This window comes from Pleurodeles waltl, chromosome 10 (assembly GCF_031143425.1).
Source record: "Pleurodeles waltl isolate 20211129_DDA chromosome 10, aPleWal1.hap1.20221129, whole genome shotgun sequence".
Classification (NCBI taxonomy): domain Eukaryota; kingdom Metazoa; phylum Chordata; class Amphibia; order Caudata; family Salamandridae; genus Pleurodeles; species Pleurodeles waltl.
Genome location: NC_090449.1, coordinates 79,098,069 through 79,124,227, shown reverse-complemented (window position 1 = coordinate 79,124,227; position 26,159 = coordinate 79,098,069). Strand labels below are relative to the sequence as shown.

Sequence of the window (26,159 nt, the reverse complement as noted above, 5' to 3'; positions counted from 1 at the left end):
AATGCAAAAGGTTCGCCGTAGTCTAAAGGTGGGAGACGACTGTCTGGGGCGAGTTCGCCTTCAGCAGCCAATCATCGAGGTAGGGGTAGGCTGGAACCCCTAACCTGCGCAGATGAGCTGCCACCACTACCATCATTTTCGTGAACACCCGAGGGGCATTGGTAAGGCCAAAGGGGAGCATGGTGAACTGAAAGTGCTTGTGATCTACCACAAATCGTAGGTAACGTCTGTGGGCCGGCAAGACGGGGATGTTGATGTATGTGTCTTGCAAGTCCAATGCTACCATCCAGTCTCCTGGGTCCAGGGCAGATAGGACCTGAGCCAATGTCAGCATTTTGAACTTCTCCTTGAGGAAGAGATTAAGGGACCGAAGAACTAAGATAAGACTGAGACCCTTGTCCTTTTTCGGCACCAGAAAGTAGCGGGAATAACAACCACTACCTACTTCTGGCAGAGGAATCCACTCTATAGCTCCTTTGGCCAAAAGGGCTAGACTTCCTCGCAGAGAAGTGCGAAACGATCCTCCAATATGCGATTGTATGCAGGTGGCATGGCTGGAGAAGATGTCTCGAAGGGGAGGAAGTAGCCCCTTCGGACGATCTGGAGAACCCACCTGTCCGAGGTAATGGATTGCCATTGGGGCAGGTGATGGCGAATCCTGCCACCAACTGGTTCCTTGTGTACCTGTGGACTAGGAAGGTTTGGAGGCTGGGGGTGTGGGCGTGGACTGGACGACCTGCTGGCTCTCTGATCCCCAGGGGCAATGGATCCCTCATCTGCGGCTGCTCCGGCGCTATAGAGCATGCGCGGGTCGATGACCAGGGGGTAAAGAACGCAGCTGGGTGCCCCTTTCATAGCCACGAAAGGGGCAGAAGGCAGACTGCTGGGGTCTAGGAGCAGGCACGAGGCCTAGGGACCGTGCCGTGGCTTGGGAATCCTTGAAGCATTCGAGCAATGAGTCCACCTTGTCTCCAAAGAGACATGTGCCTTCAAAGGGCATGTCCATCAGAGATTGCTGGACATCTCCTGACAAGCCAGATGTTCTCAGCAGGCGTGGCATCTCAATGCCACCATCAATGCAACCGACCTGCCCAGAGTCGGTCGTATACAGTCCACAATGAATCATGAACTTTGCTGCATCCCTCCCATCTGTCACGGCTTGGGAAAGGACAGTCCAGGCATCCTCCGGAACTCTAGGCAGCAATTGCATGACCATATCTCAGACAGTATGGGAATAGCAGCCCAAAAGGCATGCAGTGTTCATGGACCGCAGCGCTAGGCTGTTGGAGAAAAACATCTTATTCCCCTAGTTGTCCAGTCTTTTTGATTCCCTATCTAGGGGTGCAGCAGGAAATGCGCCCGATGAAGATGAAGCCTGGATGACAAGGCTCTCAGGCGTGGGGTGTTGGGTGAGTAATTGTGGGTCTGTCTGCACAGCCCGATGGCAGTGGGCAATCATCCTATTCACAGGAGCCCCTGTTCTGGGTCTGGACCAAGTACCCAAAAGGACGTACGTCAGTGTCTCATTAAAGGGAAGAAGGGGTTCTGATGTGGAAGACCCCGACTGAAGCACGTCGGTTAGGACATTAGGCCTAACCTCCACAAGGTCCAAGACCTCAGCCGCCCTTCTCACCACCATGGAGTATGTGGTACCCTCCTCCGCAGCCACGGTAGGGGGAGAGGGCAAAACAGTGTCAGGGGAGGTGTCTAGAACACCGGCATCACCCAAATCTTGCACCCAGTCCATTTGGGTGTCAAGCTGGTATTCTAAAGGGTCCAGCGTCCCCTCCAAACTCTCCCTGTATACATACCCGTAAGTATAAGGGCCTGGCTCAACCCTGGGCCCAGGAGAGCCCATAGAGAACAGAATCGGTGTTGAGCGACATTATTCCCGCTCCGGGTCGTCAGGTATGAGAATGGGATCGACGTCGATTGTGGGCTCAACCGAAGTCGGGAGCAGAGATGTCTGACCCGACGCCGGGGAAGGACACTGTAGCACGACCGTAGTCGGGACGGGCCCAAGATTGGATCCGGAGGAGCTCTGCAGAGCCGTGGCCGAAGCCAATGACTTCGAAACCTGAGGGGACCCCACCAACTCACCTGTGCCCGAGGGCACGGAAGGTGGGTCGGTCTGGCCAAAAATGAGGCGCATTGCTTCATAAAACTCTTGGAGCTGGGCAGGGTTGGCTCCGGCTCCCGGGAAGTCAGAGAAGCACGGAGCAGACCCAGATGAAGGCTGCAAGGATGGAGGCCTAGCCCGTTGATGCTCTTCCGTGCTGCATCATCCGAGCGATGGGGTGAAGTCGAAGAATGCTTGTTCTTCTTCAACTTCTTTTTCCTATGACCCGAATGTCCGATGACTTCGAGGGTGAAGAGTGGTGGTGACTCCGTGGCAGGTCTTGAGATCCTTCCTCTTGAACGAGACCGTGAGCGCCGCAGGGCCGAGTGTTGGGCTGCCATTAGCTTTACGGACCGCTCCCGCAAAGCTTTCGGGTTCATGGCCCGATACTCGGAGCACAACTTCGGGTTGTGATCGTGCTCCAGGCACCAAAGACAATATTCAGTGACAGGAGTCGCAGGGCTTAAAACCAGTCTTGTAGGACATCCCTCAACGCATCCACGACCTCTTCAAAAATAGTTTGACAAAAATATTATGGTAGTCAAAAAGTGACTGAGGATCTGCGTGTGCGCTGGCGCGCAAAGAAAAGAACTGACGTCAGCGCACCTGGCGGCACCTATATACGACTGCGACGTGATCACAGTGAACACGATGCCACCGACACCTGTGGATACTCTGACAGGAAGAAGGACTGCCGTGCTGCTGAAGGTACTGCCACTCTGCTGGACTGCACTTTGCTGTACTCCTGCTTTGCTGAGGTGACCTTCTCCTATCTTGCCTGGGTGAGAAGGAGTGGACCTGCATCTCTTGAACCCAGCGTGACCACGAGGGCTAGTTGACTGGCTTCCTGAGGCCTTAGGGATATAACAGGCTTCCAACAACTTTGCATCTGCCGCTGGACTTTGCCACCTATGAGTCTACAATGCCAGTATTGCAACCCCAGTCTTGGACACTTGGAAGTGGACTTAATGTGCTTCACCAGCCACTGTGGATTCAGCGGAACTGACGTATCCCCTCAGCTGTGTGGCACAACCCCGAGCAGAACTGATGCATCGGTACTGCTGGGTGAATTGGACCCAGCGCAAAGACTTGCATTGCCACCACAGCCCGCATTGCCTTTGGGAACACCACTGAGCGACGCTTCCTCTGCACAGCCTCTCACATTTCTCATCGACGTCAGCCTTGACGATGATACCAGACTCTGCATAGCAGCCATGCAGTTATTTGGAACCAATGCATTACCCCGATGGCGCGTTGCATTACTGATGCCAGACTCCACATCACAACCCCTGTCGATGGGAGCCTCAACATCGATGCAACACGATCTCGCAGCACAGCTTCGCCACATCTCGGAACCAACGCTTCACCTGACCTGCGCAACGCATCTTCAAAGTAGATCCAAACAACACTTTGCATCCCAGAATTTAAGGTACTCTATTCAGCAGGCCTAATTGGGACCCTGGAGCTGACCCGCGGTCCATCTCGGTTTGCCTGATCTTGTGACTTTGTCTCGGTCAAGCATGATCAGATATCCACAGTTGCTGCTTTATGCATTTTGGTGCTATTTTCCCTAACAAATTTAAAATTCAATATCTCTGCTTCTACTAAATAGTTTTTTGTCTTTTTGCTCTTTGTAGGAAGTTGGCTCTGTATATACTATTTCAAAGTAAGAAATAGTGTGCTCAGAGTCCAAAGGTTCCCCTTAGAGGTAAAATAGTGGCAAACGTAGATAATTCTAATGCTCTCTTTTGTGGTAGTGTAGTCGAGCAGTAGGCTTATCAGAGTGTACTGTTAAGCATCTGTTGTACACACACAGGCAATAAATCAGGAACACACACTCAGAGACTTACTCCAGGCCAATAGGTTTTTATTTTGAACAATATATTTTCTTCCACAGGTTCAAGATTTACAGTCAATACTTTAAATGTAAGGTGCTTCACTTAGATACTTTAGGAACTTTGAATGAAAACAATATCATGTACAGTCTTTGTAAAAATGGCAAGAAGCTATTTTCAAAGTGGACACTGCAAAAATCAACAGTTCCTGGGGGAGGTAAGTAAAGGTTAGGTTTGCAGGTAAGTAAAACACTTACAAGTCTCAAAGTTGGGGCCAAGGTAGCCCACCGTTGGGGGTTCAAGGCAACCCCAAAGTTACCACGCCAGCAGCTCAGGGCCGGTCAGGTGCAGAGGTCAAAGAGGTGCCCAAAACACATAGGCTTCAATGGAGAACAGGGGTGCCCCGGTTCCAGTCTGCCAGCAGGTAAGTACCCGCGTCCTCAGGGGGCAGACCAGGGGGGTTTTGTAGGGCACGGGGGGGACACAAGCAGGCCCAGAAAGTACACCCTCAGCGGCACAGGGGCGGCCGGGTGCAGTGTGCAAACAGGCGTTGGGTTTTAGATAGAAAGTAATGGAGGGACCCGAGGGTCACTTCAACGATGCAGGCAGGCACGGGGGGCTCCTTCGGGCAGCCACCACCTGGGCTAGGCAGAGGGTCGCCTGAGGGTCGCTCTTGCACTGGAGTTCGGTTCCTTCAGGTCCTGGGGGCTGCAGGTGCAGTGTTGGTTCCAGGCGTCGGGTCCCTTGTTACAGGCAGTTGCGGTCAGGGGGAGCCTCTGGATTCTCTCTGCAGGCGTCGCTGTGGGGGCTCAGGGGTGTCGTCTCTGGTTAGTCCCGGGCTCGCAGTCGCCGGGAAGTCCTCCCTGAGGTGTTTGTTTTCTGCAGGTCGAGCCGGGGCGTCGGGTGCAGAGTGGAAAGTCTCAAGCTTCCGGCGGGAAACATGAAGTCTTTAATGTTGCTTCTTTGTTGCAAAGAAGTTGCAGGTTGTTGAACGGAGCCGGTGTTCACAGGAGTTTCTTAGTCCTTGGATGCAGGGCAGTCCTCTGAGGCTTCAGAGGTCGCTGTTCCCTGTTGGATGCGTCGCTGTTGTAGTTTTCTTCGAAGTTGGGAGACAGGCTGGTAGGGCTGGGCCAAAGCAGTTGTCGTCTCCGTCTTCTCTGCAGGGCTTCAGGTCAGCAGTTCTTCTTCTTGTTAAGGTTGCAGGAATCTAGTTTCCTAGGTTCTGGGGAGCCCCTAAATACTGAATTTAGGGGTGTGTTTAGGTCTGGGAGGGCAGTAGCCAGTGGCTACTGTCCTTGAGGGTGGCTACACCCTCTTTGTGCCTCCTCCCTGTGGGAAGGGGGGCACATCCCTAATCCTATTGGGGGAATTCTCCAAACTCAAGATGGAGGATTTCTCAAGGCAGGGGTCACCTCAGCTCAGGACACCTTAGGGCTGTCCTGACTGGTGGGTGACTCCTCCTTGTTTTTCTCATTATCTCCTCCAGCCTTGCCGCCAAAAGTGGGGGCAGTGGCCAGAGGGGCGGGCATCTCCACTAGCTGGGATGCCCTGGGGCGCTGTAACAAAAGGGGTGAGCCTTTGAGGCTCACTGCCAGGTATTACAGTTCCTGCAGGGGGTGGGTGAGAAGCACCTCCACCCAGTACAGGCTTTGTTCCTGGCCACAGAGTGACAAAGGCACTCTCCCCATGTGGCCAGCAACATGTCTGGTGTGTGGCAGGCTGGCAAAAACTAGTCAGCCCACACTGGAAGTCGGGTATGTTTTAGGGGCATCTCTAAGATGCCCTCTGGGTGTATTTTACAATAAATTGTACACTGGCATCAGTGTGCATTTATTGTGCTGAGAAGTTTGATACCAAACTTCCCAGTTTTCAGTGTAGCCATTATGGTACTGTGGAGTTTGTGTTTGACAAACTACCAGACCATATACTCGTATGGCTACCCTGCACTTACAATGTCTAAGGTTTTGCTTAGACCCTGTATGGGCATAGTGCTCATGCACATATGCCCTCACCTGTGTTATAGTGCACCCTGCCTTAGGGCTGTAAGGCCTGCTAGAGGGGTGACTTACCTATGCCACAGGCAGTGTGAGGAAGGCATGGCACTCTGAGGGGAGTGCCATGTCGACTTAGTCATTTTCTCCCCACCAGCACACACAAGCTGAGAGACAGTGTGTATGTGCTGCGTGAGGGGTCCCTAGGGTGGCATAAGACATGCTGCAGCCCTTAGAGACCTTCCCTGGCATCAGGGCCCTTGGTATCAGGGGTACCAGTTACAAGGGATTTACCTGGGTGTCAGGGTTGTGCTAATTGTGGAGACAAAAGTACAATTTAGGGAAAGAACACTGGTGCTGGGGCCTGATTAGCAGGGTCCCTGCACACTTTTAAATAATAACTTAGCATCAGCAAGGGCAAAAAGTCAGGGGGTGACCATGCCAAGGAGGCATTTCCTTACACTCTTGTTTTATTTATTAAAAACAACTCTATTTTTCTAACTCTGTGGTGGGCTCCTTTTGTAGTGTGTTTTCACTGTTTTACTCTTTGCACAAATACTTTACACGTTGCCTTTGAGTTACGTCTGTCTGTTCTGTGCCAGGCTACCAAGATTTGAGCACAAGTTAATTTAGGGTTTGCTTGTGACTTCACCCTGAGAACAATCGTGGTTGCTGCTTTAGAACGGTTTCACCCCCTTCAACCAGTAGCCCAGTTTCTTACAATCACGGTCTCCATTAAGCCACACTTAGATCTCGGGCAAACGCAACCAGATGAGTGCGGTTGACAGCGATTTTTGGCACTATTTTTATTTAACACTTTAAAAATTAATATCTCTGGTTCCCCTTAATGTATTGTTGTGGTTTTGTTGTAATTTTATTCATTGAATTATATAAATTGGACTGGGATTTTTATTGTGTTGTGGTTTTGACTGTTTAACTGTTTTGGTACTTCTAAATACTATACACGTTTTCAAATTAAAGCTCACTACTGTGTGCCACATCAACCATTGGATGAGGTTAAAATTACTGACACCTTTACTGGACCTAACAAGAATAGTGAACTTATTACTTGAGGTGGACTGCCAACAACTTCAACTAATAAGCCATTACAGTAGGTAACTTGTTTTTTTTCCGACAGATACTTCTAACTGCAGATTCCTCACCTTGTGAATAGATAGCAAAACAATGCCCCCCACCAAGGTGGGTTGAAATGGTTCATTAACAAAAGCTCAAGTAGGACGGAACGGGCCAAAGTACCCTGACCACTGGACCTGGCTACCAAGGCAGTAGTGCTCTGTAAACATGTGGATTGATGACCATGACACAGCCTGAAAAATTTTCAGAACAGGCGCTCAGCATGTCAACGAAGTGATAGCCCCATAAGCTCTGGTCAAATTAACACTTATTCTCCCGGGGGCTGCTTCTTGGCCAGTGCATAGCAGATTTTAATGGAGAACTATCCACCTCGATAGGGTCCCTTTCAGCAGTGCCTTACCCTTCTTTGCACCAGAGAAGAGCACCAAGAAGAGCTGGTCATCCACCAGACTTTCATTGGAATGATCATCATGAACAGCACCCAATCCGGAGCCCTCACGGACCACTACCTGCACCACTTATACATCAGAGCCAGCACATCCCCCCACCCCCGAGCTCCAAAACATGATAAACTGCTCCATCAACACTGGCACCTTCCCAGAGGACTGGAACATGCCAAAATACGCCCTCTCCTTAACAAACCCTCAGCCGACCCATCAGAACTAAAGAACCTCTAGCCCATCTCGCTGCTACCATACCCCGCCAAGTACTGGAGAACATAATCAGCGCACAACTAAAAGTATTTCATAGAGGCCAACAACTCCATGGACAGCTCCCAGTCCAGTTTCTGCAGCAACCATAGCTTGGAGACAGCCCTCCTGCAGCTACCGACGACATCAGGTCACTCCTTGACCGTGGCTACGCCACAGGACTCATACTCCTCGACCTCTCAGCAGCCTTCGAAACGGTCTCCCACAGCACTCTTACACCAGACTCCACAACACAGGAATCCGCAGAAGAGCCCTGGAATGGATCCACTCCTTCCTCTCTGTGAGGACGCAGAGGGTCAGTGTAGGAAAATGGCTCCCTGTTGCAGTTACCACCCCACTTTTTGCCTGATATTGATGCTGACTTGATTAAGAAGTGTGCTGGGACCCTGCTATCCAGGCCCCAGCACCAGTGTTCTTTCACTAAAAATGTACCATTGTTTCCACAATTGGCACACCCCTGACACACATATAAGTCCCTTGTAACAGGTACCAGTGGTACCAAGGGCACTGTGACCAGGGAAGGTCCCTAAGTGCTGCTGCATGTGTTGTGCCACACTAAGGAACCCCTCTCCTAACACATGCTGCAATTGCAGATTGTGTGTGTTGGTGGGGAGAAAACGGCAAAGTCAACATGGCATTCCTCTCAGGATGCCATGCACACAAAATACTGCCTGTGGCATAGGTAAGTCACCTCTCTAGCAGGCCTTACAGCCCTAAGGCAGGGTGCACTATACCACAGGTGAGGGCATAGCTGCATGAGCAATATGCCCCTACAGTGTTTAAGTCTATTCTTAGACATTGTAAGTACAGTGTGGCCATATTAAGTAAATGGTCTGGGAGTTTGTCAAAACAAACTCCACAGCTCCATAATGGCTACACTGAATACTGGGAAGATTTGTATCAAACTTCTCAGAATAAACCTACACTGATGCCAGTGTTGGATGTATTACAAAATACACACAGAGGGCATCTTAGAAGATGCCCCCTGTATTTTACCCCATCCTTCAGTGCAGGACTGACTGGTCTGTGCCAGCCTGCAACTGAGATGAGTTTCTGCCCCCTGGGGGTGAGACCCTTTGCGCTCTCTGAGGCCAGAAACAAAGCCTGCCCTGGCTCCCCACCTCCCCCCCTGCAGGAACTGTAACACCTAGCAGTGAGCCTCAAAGGCTCAGGATTCGTGTTACAATACCCCAGGGCACTCCAGCTAGTGGAGATGCCTGCCCCCCTGGAGACAGTCCCCACTTTTGGCAGCAAGTCCAGAGAAGATAATGAGAAAAACAAGGAGGAGTCACATACCAGTCAGGACAATCCCTAAGGTACCCCGAGCTGAGATGACCCCTGCCTTTAGAAATCCTCCATCTTGGTTTTGGAGGATTCCCCCAATAGGAATAGGGATGTGCCCCCCTCCCCTCAGGAAGGAGGCACAAGGAGGGTGTAGCCACCCTCAAGGACAGTAGCCATTGGCTGTCACCCCCCAGACCTAAACACACCCCTAAATTCAGTATTTAGGGGCGACCCTGAACCCAGGAAATTAGATTCCTGCAACCTACAAGAAGAAGAAGGACTGCTGACCTGAAAGCCCTGCAGAGACGACGGAGACAACAACTGACTTGGTCCCAGACCTACCAGCCTGTCTCCAGACTCAAAGAACCTGCACAGCGACGCATCCGACAGGGACCAGTGACCTCTGAGGACTCAGAGGAGTGTCCTGACCCCGAAGGACCATGAAACTCCAGAGAACAACGGCATTGTTCAAAAACTGCAACAACTTTGCAACTTTAAAGCAACTTTTAAAGAACTCTCTCTTCCTGCTGGAAGCGTGAGACTTCTCACTCTGCACCCGACACCCCCCGCTCGAGATTGGAGAAGCAAACACTGCAGAGAGGACTCCCAGGTGACTGCGACGACATGGGTAACCTGAGTCGACCCACCTGCACCCCCACAACGACGCCTGCAGAGAGGATCCAGAGGATCCCGCTGACCGCGACTGCCTGATAACAAGGAACCCGACGCCTGGATCAGGCACTGCACCCGCAGCCCCAGGACTGAGAGGAACCACCCACCAGGGCAGGAGTGACCAGCAGGCGGCCCTCATCTTAGCCCAGTCAGTGGCTGGCCCGAGAAGCCCCCCTGTGCCCTGCCTGCATCGCCTAAGTGACCCCCGGGTCCCTCCATTGCTTTCAATAGCAAACCCGACACCTGCTGTACACACTGCATCTGGCCACCCCTGTGCCGCTGAGGATGTGTTTTGTGTGCCTACTTGTGTCCTCCCCCAGTGCTCTACAAAACCCTCATGGTCTGCTCTCGAGGACGCATGTACTTACCTGCTAGCAGACTGGAACCGGAGCACCCCTGTTCTCCATAGGCACCTATGTGTTTTGGGCCCTCCTTTGACCTCTGCACCTGACCAGCCCTGTGTTGCTGGTGCGGTGACTTTGGGGTTGCCTTGAACCCCCAACGGTGGGCTGCCTATGCCCAGGAGATTGACTGTGTAAGTGCTTTGTTTACCTGAGAAACCTACCAAACTTACCTCCCCCAGGAACTGTTGATTTTTGCAGTGTCCACTTTTAAAATAGCTTATTGACATTTTAACCTATACTGTGTGTACTACTGATTTAAATCAAAGTTCTCTACTTACCTGTGTGAGGTACATTGCATTTTACGTACTTACCTCAAATCTTGAATCTTGTGGTTCTAAAATAAATTAAGAAAATATATTTTTTCTATATAAAAACTCTTGGCCTGGAGTTAAGTCTTTGAGTGTGTGTTCCTCATTTATTGCCTGTGTGTGTACAACAAATGCTTAACACTATCCTCTGACAAGCCTACTGCTCGACCACACTACCACAAAATAGAGCATTAGTATTATCTAATTTTGCCACTATCAAACTCTAAGGGGAACCCTTGGACTCTGTGCACACTATCTCTCACTTTGAGATAGTATATACAGAGCCAACTTCCTACAGTCAGACTCCCCCCCTACACATCCAGATCCACAGAAGTCAACCACGGAGTACCACAAGGATCCTCACTGAGTCCCACACTGTTCAACTTATGCATGGCCCCTCTCGCAGCCATTGTCAAAAACCATTGAACATCGTGTCATATGTTGATGACACACAACTCATCATTTTCCTCACCGAAGACCCGGACACGGCCAAAAGGAACCTCCACTCAGGAATGTAAGCCGTCGCCACCTGGATGAGAGAAAGTTGCCTCAAGCTCAATTCCGACAAGTCTGAGCTCATCATCTTTGAAAACGCCATCTCAGCTTGAGACGACTCCTGCTGGCCCACTTCCCTCAGTGTCCCCCCTGTACTGACTGAGCATGCCCGCAACCTAGGCATCATCCTCGACTCCTCCCTATCCATGACCCGCCAGGTAAACTCAGCCGCCTCCTCCTGCTGGCACACACTCCGCAAACTTCAGAAAATCTTCAGTTGGATGGCGGCAGACTGCCACAGGACAGTCACACATGCCTTAGTCACAAGCAAGCTTGACTATGGCAACACCCTCTATGCCAGCACCTCGACTAGAAACATAAAAAAACTATAGCTCATCCAGAATGCCACCGCCAGACTCATCCTGGATACTCATGCCGAGAACATATCTCCCAACATCTGAGGACCCTCCGCTGGCTCCCGGTCGAGAAACGAATCATCTTCAAGCTACTCACCCACACGTACAAGGTCATATTTAGCACAGGACAAGCCTACCTGAACCACCGCATCTCCTTCCACACCCCCGCCAGATCCCTCCGCTCTGTCCAGTTTGCCCTGGCCACCATCCCTCACATTTGTAAAACCACCGCCGGAGGAGGATCCTTCAGCTAAATCACAGCAAAGAGCTGGAACAACCTCCCTCCGCACCTCAGACAAAGCCCATCGATCACCATCTTCAGGAAGAACCTCAAAACGTGGCTCTATGGATGAGGCCCCCTTCCCTACCCCCCAGCGCCTTGAGACCCTCTCCGGTGAGTAGCCGTGCTTTACAAAAACTGATTTAAAACTGTAAAGCTCTTTTGGGGTCACAATGATGGAGTCTCTCATATTCCTTCGAGGGGTCAGGCAAGGCAAAGAATGACCGGAGCGTCATGGATTGTCCAAAATGAAAAGACGTCACAACTTTTGGCTCTGGTCCACAACACAACTTTATCCTCTAAAAAATGGTGTATGGAGGCTAAACAGACAGAGCTGTAAGTTCACTAATGTAATAAGCTGAGCTTATAGCAATGAGAAACCAATGACTTTTGAGTGTCATGAGGCACAAAGGACAGTTGTGCATAGGCTAAAATGAGGAAAACACATAAGGAATGTGAGAACCAAATTAATGTCCCACTGAGACATCACAAGTAGTTTGGGTGGAAACATATGAATTAGACCTTTAAGAAAATGCATCATAACACATGATGTAAACAAGGATGGTTGATCCAGAAAACATGAAAATGTTGAAAGAGTCAACAAATAACCTTTTAGAGGTGCCAATGGCAATTCCTTCTTGGGCTAAAGAGACACAAAAAGCAGAAAATCCAACAACGTTGCTTGTAATGGGTTTGTATGGCTGGAACTACACCATGCTGAAAACTTTTCCCAGTGCCTGGCATAAACAGATTGTATAGCTGGCCACCTGGCCGCTAGGATGATATCCATGGCTTTTAGAGGCAGGTCAAAAATAGTCTCCACGCATGAGGGTGTAAGTTGTGCATGCCTTGATAGGTAGAGGCGGGAAGGCATACAGAAGTCCTGAGTTCCACTCTAGGCAGAAAGCTTCTCAGAGGGACAGCCGTCTTGGGAACTCCAGCATGCAAAAGTGTTGACATTTCCTATTCTCATTAGTGGCAAATAGATCAAGCCAGGGCTCTACCTGGTGCTGGAAGATACCCTGTGCCACTTTGGGATGTAAGTTCCAATTTTTAATTTGCTAGCCACCACCAGCTAAGTTCTTCCACCCTGGCGTTCAAAGATCCTGCCAGATGGTTAATGACCAAGGAAATACTCTGATGGTTCTGCCAGTGCCAGAGTGCAGAGCCTCCTTGTTCACTATCAAACAACCGACCTTGTTCCTTGTTGCAGTTGCACATTGCGGTGGTGTTGTCTGCGAGACCCTGAACCAGCCTCCCTTAGATATTGGCAGGAAGGCCTTCAAGGACAAGCAAATGGCCCACAAATTCAGCAGGCTGCTGTCTAGTCCTATAATCTCCACCGCTCCCAGGTGGCCTCCTAATACAGCAGTAATGTATTCATCACCACCATGAGCGCTGGTGGGGTAGGGAGAGGGATCTGCCACCGGTCCAATTGCACTTGAGCAGCCACCATTGCAGGTTTTTCAACCTCCTCCAAAACCTGGATGGAATTTGACAGGCTTCATAAGTGCTAAGCCTCTAGAGACATCAGATCCCACTGAAGAGCTTGCATGTTGCATTTAGCCTAGTCCGCCAGTAGGAGGCAGGAGGCCAAGAAGCTTCGAGACACTAATACTGAGACCCCGGACCGAGACTGAAAGATCAGGATCCTAGACCAAATGTCCTGGACTTGCTGAACTGGTGGGAAGACTTGAAACTGCACCATGTCCAGGACGGCTTTGATGAACTGCAGTCTCTGCGAAAGAGTCAGGCATAGCTTTGGCAAGTTGATCAGAAACCCCAAAGATGTTAAGAAGTTCACCGTCATCTGGAGGTGGTTCAAGGCTGACGGTGGTAAGTTTGCCATCAAGAGCTAGTTGCTGCAATAGTGGAAGACTGGTATACCCAACCACCGAAAGTGCGTAGCAATCCCCATCACTTTCGTGAACTCCTTAGGTCCACTTGTGAGGCCAGGGTGAGCACAGAGAACCGAAAATAGTCTTGGCCCACCTTGATCGACAGAAAATACCAGAGGGACTGCATGACAGGAATATGAAAATATGAGACCTGTAGGTCCAGTGCTACCATCCTGTCTCCTGAATCCAGGGAAGAATAGACCTGGGGATACATGAGCATCTCAATTCCTTCTTTTTCAGGAAGAAGATCTAACATAATACAAAGGCCTCTGGCCTTCTTTGCTCTTAAAGGGAGCAACATTCTGTCCCTACTTCTGCTGACGGAACCCTCTCTATGGCTCCTTTTGTGCAAAAAAGCACAGACTGGACAAATGGTCTTCCAAAAGCCATACTGATGTGGGTGAGTTAAGTAGTGGGTCATACTGGAATGTCAGCGCATGTCCTTGCTGAACTATGTACCATTTTGTCGATGTAATATTCTGCCACTAGCCGTGGTAATACTTTTTCCTGCCTTCATTAGGGTTGCCATGTTCTATCAAGAGCAAGCTAAAGCAGCTTGGAAGCTACGTGATAGAGAGTACGCTGCCCGAAGGGCCTGGACATTGTTAGCTGGATCCCTGACCCCAGCCTTGTAAAGAATGGGGGTCTGTTGCTGGTGTGGAGGGCCTTGACTTTGTTGTTGTGCCAGGCCCCTTCTGAAGCTTCGAAAGGGTTAAGAAAATGCTGAGGATACTGCTGCATGAGCACTGAAAGACTGAAGGAGTGCACTGTAGCATTGCTTTTTGTGAGGCACTCCTGTGCAGTCTGCTTCGTCTCCAAAGAGCGGTGTGCCGTCAAATGGCATATCCATTAATGACACTTGGATATTGTACGAACAATCTGTGGATCCCATCCACGCGTGGCTCTGAAGCACCACTCTAGTACTCTCTGCCCTGCCCAAGCAGTCACTAGTATGAAGGCAAGAGCAGAAGCGGATGACATATATTGCTGCGTCTTGCTTGGACATCCAGAATGATCTGAGCCTGGCTAGAGTGTAATTCATCAGCAACTGCCGGCAAGATCTCACTGATCACATTCCACAGTGCAGAGCATGAGTATTGCTCAAATAGACAGATGGTGTTGACTAAATAAAGCTCCAGACTGGCCTAAGAGACAATTTGTTTCAAATGCCCCCATATGTTTGGACCCCTCTATCAGGAGTCGTGATAGGGTTCAACTGACTGGTAGAGGCCTGCTACGCCAGCAGGTGTGGGATGCTGTGAAGGGAAGGTAGGGCCACCGTGGCAGGTCTATGTTGTCTAGCTACTTGCCTATTTACCAGCAGGCAAGAACGGGATTTGGCCCAAGTGTCCATCAGTATGTCAGTCAGAGTCTTAATGAAAGGGAAGAGCGGTTGTGTAGTCTGCCGAGACTGCAGAATCACAGGGAGCATGTTAGTTTTTACCTCAATAGATGGTATCTGCAAGTGAAAAACTTCAGCCACACAGTAGATGACTACAGCGAAAGAGGTTGATTCTACTGTTAAGAGGCCAGGGGATAACACAGGCCTCTTGTAAGTTTATAGGAAGATTGTTGTCATCATAGTATTGGGATGTGTCATTCCTGTCATTTTCTACTGTAATCATTCAGATCATGTTGACTATGATCCGAATAGGAGTCAAAAACATTTTAGAGTACTTGAGGGTGGTTCCTTGGCAGTGGTAAAGTTTTGACTGAATCAAAATAAGATTGGCTGCCAGTGTCAGAATATGTATAGGATATGACTTCGGTTGAGGGTGTGGCACACTGGGCCTCATTATGAACATGGCGGTCCAGACTGCCATTCCGGTGGTGGTGGAAATTACCGCCACCAGCATGGCGGTCTGGACTGCCATATTATAAACACAGGGGGGACTGCCACAGGCGGCAATCCGCCACTGCCAGGCTACCGCCGCCAGGCAGCCTGACGATGGCAGAGTTCTCTATCCGACAGGGCCAGATAAAGAACCCATGTTCCGCCAGCCATTCCTTGAGGGTTTCACCCGCCAGGGAAAGGCTGGCGGAAGGGGTGCTCCGGGTCCCCCTACACTGCCCATGCACTTGGCATGGGCAGTGCAGGGACCTCCGTGCACAGCCAGTCGCGCAGGTCACTGCCCGATATGCGCGACAGGTGCTGCTGCACCCGCCTCACTGCGGCATTGACGACGGCTCCATGTGGAGCCGTTGGCAATGTCCAGGCCCAGCATTTTGCTGGGTTGGCAGGCGGAAACACTGTTTCCGCCCGCCGGCCCTGTGGAATGTTCTTTATTTGGCCGCCAGAGTCCTCAACAGGCTGGCGGTCAGTGTTCAGACTGCCAGCATGGAAACGGCAGGGATTCCCGCCGTATTCATAATGAGGGCCACTGTCTAAGAGTTAGACAAACAATTAGGTCTTTCTCTGGCATCTATAGCATTGTAGCTTGCATTGAGGAGGCAGAACTGGCTTTGGGTTGTGGCGCAGTCTTCGTCCCAGCATTGGGACGGATCCCGCAAAGGGTTCAAGAGGCACAGAAGGCATTGAGGAGGAATCCCTTATCTATAACACAAATTGAGGCCTTCTTGGATCCATGGGGCCAGGAGGCTTGCCAGAGTGAGTTGGAAATGTGGCAAAGGTCTACAACATGGCTTCTTTGAAAGTCTCTATCCGCTGCAGCATTGCACACAGACCCGGAAACACAGGTTGCATTGGGTAATTGGTTTGAGGGAAGAAGACTGGGACCGAGACTGAGGAACCCTGACGTCAACATGACTTCTCGGAGTGACAGTGGTGAGACAGAGAAGAATCCTGCTTTGTCTTCTTGTGTTTTTTCTTGTATTTCGCCGTACCTGCGGATTTCAAATGTGAGAAGGATCTTTCTCTGGAAGAGCCTCAAGATTGAGACTATGACTGGGAGTGGGTTTTTATCACCTTTATTCAGTATTCAGCAGCAGTTGCCCAACAACTTAGACCCACATCATGACACCTGCTCACACGTGGGAGCAAGGCATAGAAAAAGTTCTGGAAGCAGTCTGGTGCCTGGGGGTTTTCACAAAGTAAGGAATCTGTGGTTAGAAGTATCTATCAGAAACCAAAAAACAAAACATGATATCAACTAGTGAGCACCTTTGAAACGGCAGCATTTTGTTTTGGCTGTACTCAACTGATGTCACAGTCTATATCAATTAAGCAACCTGAATGATATACATCTGGGGTCCAAAGACTTCTGCATGCAATTTTAGGCTCTATGTTGAAGAAATGGACAACAGTATACAGCAGACTTGTGTGCAGCTACTGGATTCTCAATGGAAACAAAGGGCTTGATTAAGGGCTTGGTGAATGTACTTCATCTGTCCAGGCAGAAAGGACATTATCTCTGCGATAGTGAAGGACTACTGTCTCCCAAATTTAGATATGGCCCTTGACCCAACAGTCATCTCTGTAAATTGAAAGGAGCCAAAGTCACAGTGGTTCCTTGCAATGTTCAAAAAGTTTCGCTGGCATCTGTCCTTGGTTTTGACAACTGTTCACCAAACTTTTGAGACTGTTTGTTCATCAGAAAATGCCAAAATGTGAAGTTTGTTCCAGAAAAACAAAAAACAAATGATACCCCAACACCTTGCGAATTACTCACTGCCCTTCACACCAGGGTTTTCCTGACTAGAAAAAAAAGGCATTCCACTGTCTGTCCTAAATAGAGTGGGTAGTGACCCCTTGAGGCTCTTCCAAAGAAAGATCATTCTCACATTTGAAATCCTCAGGTATGGCAAAATAAAAGAAGAAACACAAGAAGACAAAGCAGGATTCTTCTCTGTCTCACCACTGTCACCTCAAGTCTTTCAGAGAGGATTTTTCCATCTATGGAACCAAAGGGGGCTTCATCATTGGAAAACTTAAGGTCTGCATGTCTCTAAATGTGCCAGAAGAGACAAGGATTTGGTGATGGAGTACATCTCTGCCAAACTCTAGATTGAGCCCCAAATGTAGAGAAATTTGGATTGTAAATTTGTAAATCATAGAATTTACATCTAGTATCAGAAACGATTTGCACACAGTAAATTCAAATTACAAATATAAAGCTATAGTACTAGTACTACTTCTCCACCACTACTATAACGTATACAGTACTTAAAGATGTTCTTTAGGTGAAAAACACAACTGATATCTTATGAAACATAATGGTTTCAACGTTCATGGTTAATGTGGCTTACATCTTTCAGTCGAAGACATACTGCCTATGTGGATCACTTGGATTTTTTTCAGGACTATGAACTCCCTGCCTATTAACCCCCATACTTCCTTTATTATTCCAAGATGGTCAAAGTTCATGCATATGCACAATGGCCATCTTGGAATGATTTTTACCAAAGATGAAGGCACCACAACAATCACCTCGATAGACAACTATGCCACACATGGAGCAAGGGGACCATAAGGATTTGGAACTACCAATATATCCGATCCTGTAGGGGATTACAATGCTAGTCAACGGGAGAAAGGCTGTGGCCAAACTACACTTGTCCCTTAGTTGTGTGAATGGTGTTGCACAGAATGATGTTAAGTTAAAGTCAGAGGCTGATTTGAGAAAGGAGGTCGCTGAAGATGAATAAGAGTGCCAGGGACCAGACGGTCCGAAAGTCTAAGGACCCTCGCTTAAAATTTCTGTAATTTAATTATTTGCACTAGACCTTCTTGATACCAAACTTCTCAGTAAGATGTATTCTGGTATTAAAGCGAGTTGCCACAAGTGTGGCACAGACAGTGCTAATTCTTTTCAGAAAGTTTTGCCCTTCCCAAGGATATACCCGGGTCTAGAGGAATAGTATCTAGATTGCTAGATGCATGTTGTATTAGCCCGTTGAAGACAGGTTTCAGGTACATCAGTTACAACTCCTCAAGATGAATAGCAGAGATCAGTTATGTCTTCATGCTGCCCTCTTAGCATTAATCCATATTCATCCACAAACCACAAGACTGTCAAGTGACTGTCTGGGGATTCTGGGAGAAACAACAAATGGCTCGTGATGCTTTAGTACAACCTGCTCAGCTCTCACCAATACAAGCAGTCGCACAGCCCCGAAGACGCCTGTCGCAAATGCGGCTCCTTGGCACGCAGATCCATTGAGATACCAGGCCCTAGCAGCTCACAGCCAACAATCTGTCCATGATAGGGCTGTTAAAACGTCCAGCATTCTTGCAAAGTTAAACGGGGTCGCTTTCTCCCTAACTGGCTGCCTCTGCCAGGGCTTCGCTGCCGATAATAAGCGAGCAATCGAAACACACACAGTGAGTTTGTCGGTTCAGGGTAGCCTGCCTGTGGCACCTCAATGTATCTTCCCTCAGAGAATCCGATATGGGCTGAACCTCCTGCCCTTGTTCTTCTGGCAAGTAGGGCTATCGTGCTGCAGCTTTGGACTCCAAATTTGTCAGGCATTCAGACTGATGCAGTGAGTCCAGGAGGGGGCACCTCGGCTTTATGTCAGGTGGGATGCCGGAGTTCAGCCCCGCTGATGGGCAACGGCAGACAAGTGGAAGAGCAGGCACTAAACAGCCATCATGTGAATGCGAGCTGTCAGCTCATGCCACCCAGATCTTTACTAAACAATGCAGCTGGTGCCAGCACCGCTGCTCCCGGATTTTATTACGTGCAGCACTTCCAAAATCAAGATGCAAGGGGCATTGTTTGTATTGCGATCTACCGTTTAAATACTGCTTAGGACGGGAACAGTAACAGTTACGAGTCCAGCAGTACAATAAGCGTGTTTACAGAATGTTAGTGCTATGTTTAATCTACATATTTTATGAATAATTGCTTCACCTCAATGTTTACGGTTTTCTTATCTTCCTTTGCTTGCAGCCTGTGGGGAGTAAATGGGGCATGAGCACAGACTGCGGAGGAGCGCGTTTCCGTCCAGAAGCAAGAGGCCAAACGCTCACCAAGCATGGCGTCAAGGTGTTTGGGAAATGCTCGCATGCCAAGCTTATGTGCAACAGGATGCAGTTTATATGTTGATTAATGCCCACAGGTGACTTTGATATAGTCATTAAAAAGCATGGGTCACAACTGACATAACAATTGAAAAGAAGGAATTCAGGCAGGTATTCAGGGCCGGACAAATCGTAGCTGAAACTTTACTGGATCGCATAGGCCTAGCCTTACTAAAACGGTTGCTAAATTACTTACCTTTATTATTCTAGCAGTGTAAAACAACAATACTTACATGAACCATAAATCTGGGGATGCTGTATTTCAAAGGACTGAGTTCACTTCAAGAAATGTTTTTCAATGAAGGGAAATCAACTTTACTGGAAAAATCACAATGTCTAACTTGTAAGCACACGCTTATTGCTTAAACGTTCATTGCAACAGATAATGTATTTACAGCAGTCCTCCGTCTGACTCACAATGATTGGTCAATGAGTAACAGTGATATGTTTCGAAAATGTTAGAAGACCACTGCAGTATAATCTTTTGTTAAATGGATGGCCCTTAAAAATACCCTTTTGCTGTCACAGAACAACTGTGTAGAAAGGTCAAACGAAATATTTGGGAGAGCTTTCATGATCACAATACCTTTAGCCACTTCATCCCAATTATTTGCAGGGATTAAAATAGAAGTACTCCCAAGGCCAGGTTTACATCCCTTCACTCGTCAAAAATAAAGTAACTCAATGGGAAGCAACGACCAATGGCCGATAGTTCAAGGGAGCTGCAGGTCAAAGAAGTGTGGGAATCACTGCTCTCAATGCTACTACTTTACTCTCCTACTGCCAGGTCCAGGCGATGGTTAATGGGCACTGCCCTAGATGTACAAAAAACTATAAATGTATTGTTTTATTATATATGGACAAGAGCTATTATTTTACCAAAATGAACGTGCCAATCGCTCAACTTGGAATAAAGTAATGCATAGCACTATAATTTGGAAGGGCTGTATGAATCGCCATGCAACCGAATGTAAATTAAAAGCTATAAAAATAAATTATAACGCTTTGCATGAGTTGTCAACCGAAGAGGAACACTGTCTGCCACACTGAATTAACTGATATACACAAATAACGTATTATTTAATTCAACATTATTCACGTGTTATTAAATCATTAGATATGTGTAAATTCAGTAACAAGCAGCAGATGTAAAACATGTATCCGTGTTGGTTCACCGTAAAAAGGCCATTATCTGTCCCATGATCACAACTGTAATTGTTATGCCTTCAGTCAGAAATTCATTCAATTCTATTGTGTGGTGAGCCAGCACCACAGAGCCACGCAAATGAGAGACTACACTAGAGCTCTAAAAATTAGAATCCAATTAAAAGCCCAGCACAAGGTAACTGATTTGTATATAGCTAAAACGCGTGTTTGTTTTCTGATAAATAATTTAAGATTACGTTTTTCTAAGACGATGTTCATTGGCTTGCAACGGAAGACTGTGTAACTCACCGCTCTAATGGCAGCAAGGACATTAATGATTTTTCCATCGAGGCTTTGCCCATTTGCGACAATATCACCGAGTGAGTAGTAATCCTGCGCGTCCTTAGTCGGTAGATGAAGCAAAGATAGCAGAGAGGAATCCACCTCGTAACTTGAACAAACTCTGACTGATGAATGAACCTCGCTGATGAGCAACTTGTAATAGCTAAGCAAACCAAAAAGAAACAAAAATCGAGAAATTAAGCATACTGCAATACTTGTACATATTCTAGTCAGCTATGCTACATTTAAAAAAAAGCATTGGTAAAAGCAAATACGCATGGTCTTTTTGTGCAGCCATTGGCTTTGTCAAAGCTTGCGTTATTATTAACCATTCTAGGCAACCAGTCACTTATTTCAAAAGAATTTCGAAAACATTAAAATATTGAAAGTCTTAGACTGCACACCCATGGGCGGCAATAATGAGGGGCATATTTATCATTGTGTTGAGTCACCCATGCAACACACAAGGGGGTGCAAGGGCGACGCAACAAAAAAATCAGATTTATCAAGCCACGCAAGACCATCTTGCGCGACCCTGAGTGACTTTTTAAATCTGGAGCAATGCAAATCATCACAAATCGCCTAGTATTACTCTGCCCCAGGGAGGCATTCCATGGGTGGAGCATGGGTGTTGCCACGCATCACCTATGGATTTTGGGGCATTCCTAAATTTACCAACACTAGTAAACCTGAAAATGCATCAAATATCTATGCCTTCCCAGGGAAGGTGGAAAAATATCTTTATTTCTCCTAGTTTCCTCTTTCTAAATGTGCTGCATTTTGCAGCACACCTAAAAAGACGAAAATGCCTATGAGGATTGTTTTTGTGCAAGACGGTGCCCACGCAGGCACCCGTGTATCATGGTGCAAGGGTGCTTGCATTGGCACAATGCATCACATTGTGCACCAGTGCAAGGAATGGACAGGAATGCACTGTACCATGTTAAATACAACACAAATATGCCCTTTCCCTACCACGCAGCGCAGCAAGACGTTTTGTTGTACTGCATGAAATAATGATAAATCTGCCCCTTATTATGTCATGTCACTGTTCCAAGTCTGCCTGTGCTCCTATGGCAAGGTTAAAACATTAATGAACCACGTGAGGGATGCAAGGCAAATGAGGAGAACAAAGCAGCCCGGCATGTGTGGAAAGCTGCTGAATATCATAAATTAAAAAAGAAAAGTTAAAATAATAAAAAAGAGTCATTGTGCAAAGGAAAATGTTGTCACAGTTAGAAGGCCAATTGCTAAAGTGACCGGTCTCCATCTAGAGAGGCATAGAGTATGAAAATGATGGACTGGAACATGGCACCAGTGAAAAGAACACACAAGATTTCCAAAAATTAGTAATGTACCACCAACAATGTATTTATATTGTGACTAAAGTCTGTTATCACCCTTTTTATGTGCTCCCGTTTGTGAACCTCAAAAACAGTTTTTCCCTACAACCATTTCAGTGGGGACCATGTACCATAGTCCTATAATGGTTGGCACAGCATTTTGACCATGTTGTGGTCAGCCAATGGGGGGGAGGGTCCCATTTGGGATCCCCACACATGCTCATTGGGGTCACGGTGTGCTCATACTGCCCCCTTATTTTTTTAAAATTCATTTTCAGGACCCATGGACCATGTCCTTGAATCCCGCAATGGATGTAACAACCTATTATTCAGGTTGTGGGTACCCAATCAGACTGTCTAGTCCCCTTTAAAGTGGCTAATCTGTGTATATCTGGGCACCAACAGTCTAGATATGCGCAACTTTATAACCCCTTCGAGACAACCCAAGCACCTCTTTCAATCCAGCGGAATGGATTTACACCAAATAACAAAGAGCATACTTTCTGTTTAAAGTTCTAACTTTACGCCAAATTTGGTGTAATTCCATTCTGCCATTTGTTCTGTATCACTTCCCAACATGTCCTATAGGAATTAAAATGGGAAATCAAATGTTTTGGGACCTCCCCTTTTTCCGCAACCCCACTTGATGGATCAGCGTGAAACTTTCCAGAAGGAGCTGAGGTGGATGAACTTTCTGGGAACGTTTTGTGGAGATTAATCAAAATTCATCAAGATTTGCAGAAGTTATTAGCAAAAGAAAAAACACTATTCCTTTGGACACTCTAACTACACAGTTGCAACCACAACTGTTCGTGGTGGTCACCAGTGTGGTTATGGTTTAGACACACTTTCCATTGGAAAGGCAGTTTTTGAATTGCCTATAACATTTGACCGTGTGGACAAATTGGCACTAAATTTGGCATATCACTTTGAGAGCCAGCTAAGATGTGGCACAGTGAATTTCATGCAGACCTGTGCTGGGGGTAAACATTAAAAGGGGAGGATGGGTGAAAAAAGAAGTGTTTTCCCATTTTAGCTCCTATTGGAAATATCGTTCACCATTACAGTCCAAACTGCTGAACAGATTGATGATAAACTTGCAGGTGCGGCTCCTCTGCTATGGGGGAGGAGCGTCACCCCATCCCTCCTCCCAGCAGCAGGAGCATCATCAAGATTTGCAGAAGTTATTAGCAAAAGAAAAAGGAATGGTTTCTTACCTGTAACTCCAGTTCTCTCGTAGGGGTATTTCCATGAGGGGTATTTCCATGATAGTCATAAGCACTGAATAGGTCCGCGTGCCTGCGGGGACCCCGGAGCACTGATCTGAAATATATTCTTAAGTGCAGATACCAGCCCTTTTAAAAATGCCTGTCAAACCACTTAAGAATAACACTACGCAGCCTAGATGAAGAGCTACACAGACCAAATTGTTGGAAAGAACGACAGCTGTAGTGTAAATACATCTTCAAAAATACATTTATTCTAGAAATGTAATAAACAATACCTTCTCAAACTTTATTTACACTTCCAAAAGAGAGTAAAACAATGCAGGGCAGTGTAGCCCATAGGCTGCCATTATACAGGATGTAAATAGAGCTGTGCCTTTAAGAAAGTAAAGTCTTCCTGTATCCCATCATGCACAGCAAAAGGCAGTTGCCTCAGTTCTTTTTGAAGGCTTGCAACCTGACATGAAGGAACAAAAACATTAGTTGGAGTACCAACATCGATATTATTATGGCAACTTTTCCTATGTCAACTCCACCGCGGAGGAGGGAGGGTTGCTTATGACTATCATGGAAATACCCCTACGAGAGAACTGGAGTTACAGGTAAGAAACCATTCCTTCTCTCGTAGGAGATTTACATGTATAGTCATAAGCACTGAATAGACTAGCAAGCCCATCCCCATAACCGCAGTGGAGTAGACAGAATAATACTGAAAAACATGAATCATGCAAATAGATTCTTAAGCGAAGACTGTCCAACCTGTGCATCTGCCCTAGCATCTGTATCAAGGCAGTAATGCTGTGTAAAGGTATGGACCGATTTCCAAGTGGCCGCCTTGCATATCTCTGCCAAAGGGATATTTCTCATTAAGGCCGCAGTAGCTGCCTTCCCTCTAGTAGAATGGGCTTTTGGTCTGCCACCAAGAGATTTATTCGCTAACTGATAACACAACACTATACATGAAACAATCCATCTGAATAAAGATTGCTTAGACGTGCCCAACCCTGTTCTAACTGGGCCACAGTTAACAAAGAGCTGCTGTGATTTAAGCAAGCATTTTGTCCTGTCCAAGTAAAACTTCAAAACCCTCTTTACGTCCAGAGAATGCAGGGTTCTCTCGGCATGGGTAGTTGGATTTTGAAAGAAAGTTGGTAATGAAATGGTCTGATTCACATGAAAGTCTGAAACGACTTTTGGTAAAAATTTTGGATGCGTCCTCATCACTACTTTCGCAGAATGAAAAACCGTGTAAGGTTCTTGAGCGCAAAGGGCCTGGATTTCACTGACCCTACGCGCTGACGTGATTGCAACCAAGAAAGCAGTTTTCCACGTAAGATGTTGAAGTGATGCTTTATGTATTGGTTCAAATGGAGGCAGCATCAGACGCAAGAGGACAATATTCAGTTTCCATGGAGGAGATGGTCTCCTAATGGGAGGGAAGACCTTTTTTAAGCCCTCCAGGAAGTCCTTGATAATTGGAATCCTAAAGAAAGAGGGTTGAGAGGGGCTCTTTCTATATGCCGTTAGAGCCGCCAGGTGCACTTTTATTGATGACAATTGTAATCCAGATTTTGCCAAACTTAACAAGTATGGCAGAATAGTTTCCTCTCCGCCGGATATTGGGTCAACATTGTTGTCCAAGCACCACACACAGAACCTTTTCCACTTGCATGCATAAGCCGACCGTGTGGAAAGGCGCTTTGCTTCCCTTAGGATTTCCATGCAGTCCTGAGGTAGGTTCAAGTGTCCATATTGCACTAACTCAGGAGCCATGCTGCCAAACTCAACGATGAGAGGTTGGGATGAGATATCTGCCCTCGGAACTTCGTGAGAAGGTCCGGGCGATGCAACAGTCTGATGTGTGGCTTGAGTGACCGGTGAAGGAGGTCTGGAAACCACCATTGGCGTGGCCATTCTGGGGCAATTAGAATCATCTTGGAGTGAGCATTGGATAGTTTCTGGAGGACTGCCGGTATCAGGGGAAGCGGTGGAAAGGCGTAAAGAAATGCTCCTGACCAGCTTATCCACAGGGCATTCCCCAGCGTCCCTGGATGGTAATATCTGGATGCAAAGTTTTGGCATTTTTTGTTTTCTGGGGTTGCGAATAGGTCTATAGAGGGGGTACCCCACAGTGCGAAAATGGAACGGACGACGTCGTCGTGTAATACCCATTCGTGGTTCTCCTCCATTACGCGGCTGAGAGCATCCGCCTGAACATTCTGCATGCCCGGAAGGTGAGTTGCCACTAACAACAGGTTCCTGGCTAGAAGCCAATGCCAGATTGTCTGAGCCTCTCTCGATAATATCCTGGACCTGGTGCCTCCATGTTTGTTTACGTAATACATGGTGGCCACGTTGTCCGTCTGGAGGAGGAGAGTTTCTGTCTTCAGAGATGGTTGGAAGGCCTTGAGCACAAGATGGACTGTGCGAAGCTCCAACAGGTTGATAAGATACAGACTCTCTCTCTGTGACCACTTGCCTTGGACTAGAAGATGACCCATATGCGCTCCCCAGCCGAGCAGAGATGCGTCTGTTACGATGGTTTGAGCTGGAGGCTGTTGTTGGAAAGGAATCCTCACCAAGAGATTGTTGGGTGAACACCACCACTTGAG

At 47.7% G+C, this 26,159-nt stretch overlaps 1 protein-coding gene across 1 annotated transcript in view; it reads right to left on the bottom strand.

Moving 5' to 3' along the window:
- MEIOB (meiosis specific with OB-fold) overlaps window positions 1-26,159 on the bottom strand; it is a 564,292-nt gene that overhangs the window by 362,831 nt on the left and 175,302 nt on the right. The window contains exon 4 of the mRNA XM_069212275.1: window positions 20,946-21,141. Within this exon, the coding sequence (XP_069068376.1) occupies window positions 20,946-21,141 (196 nt within the window). The remainder of the gene's footprint in view (window positions 1-20,945; window positions 21,142-26,159) is intronic.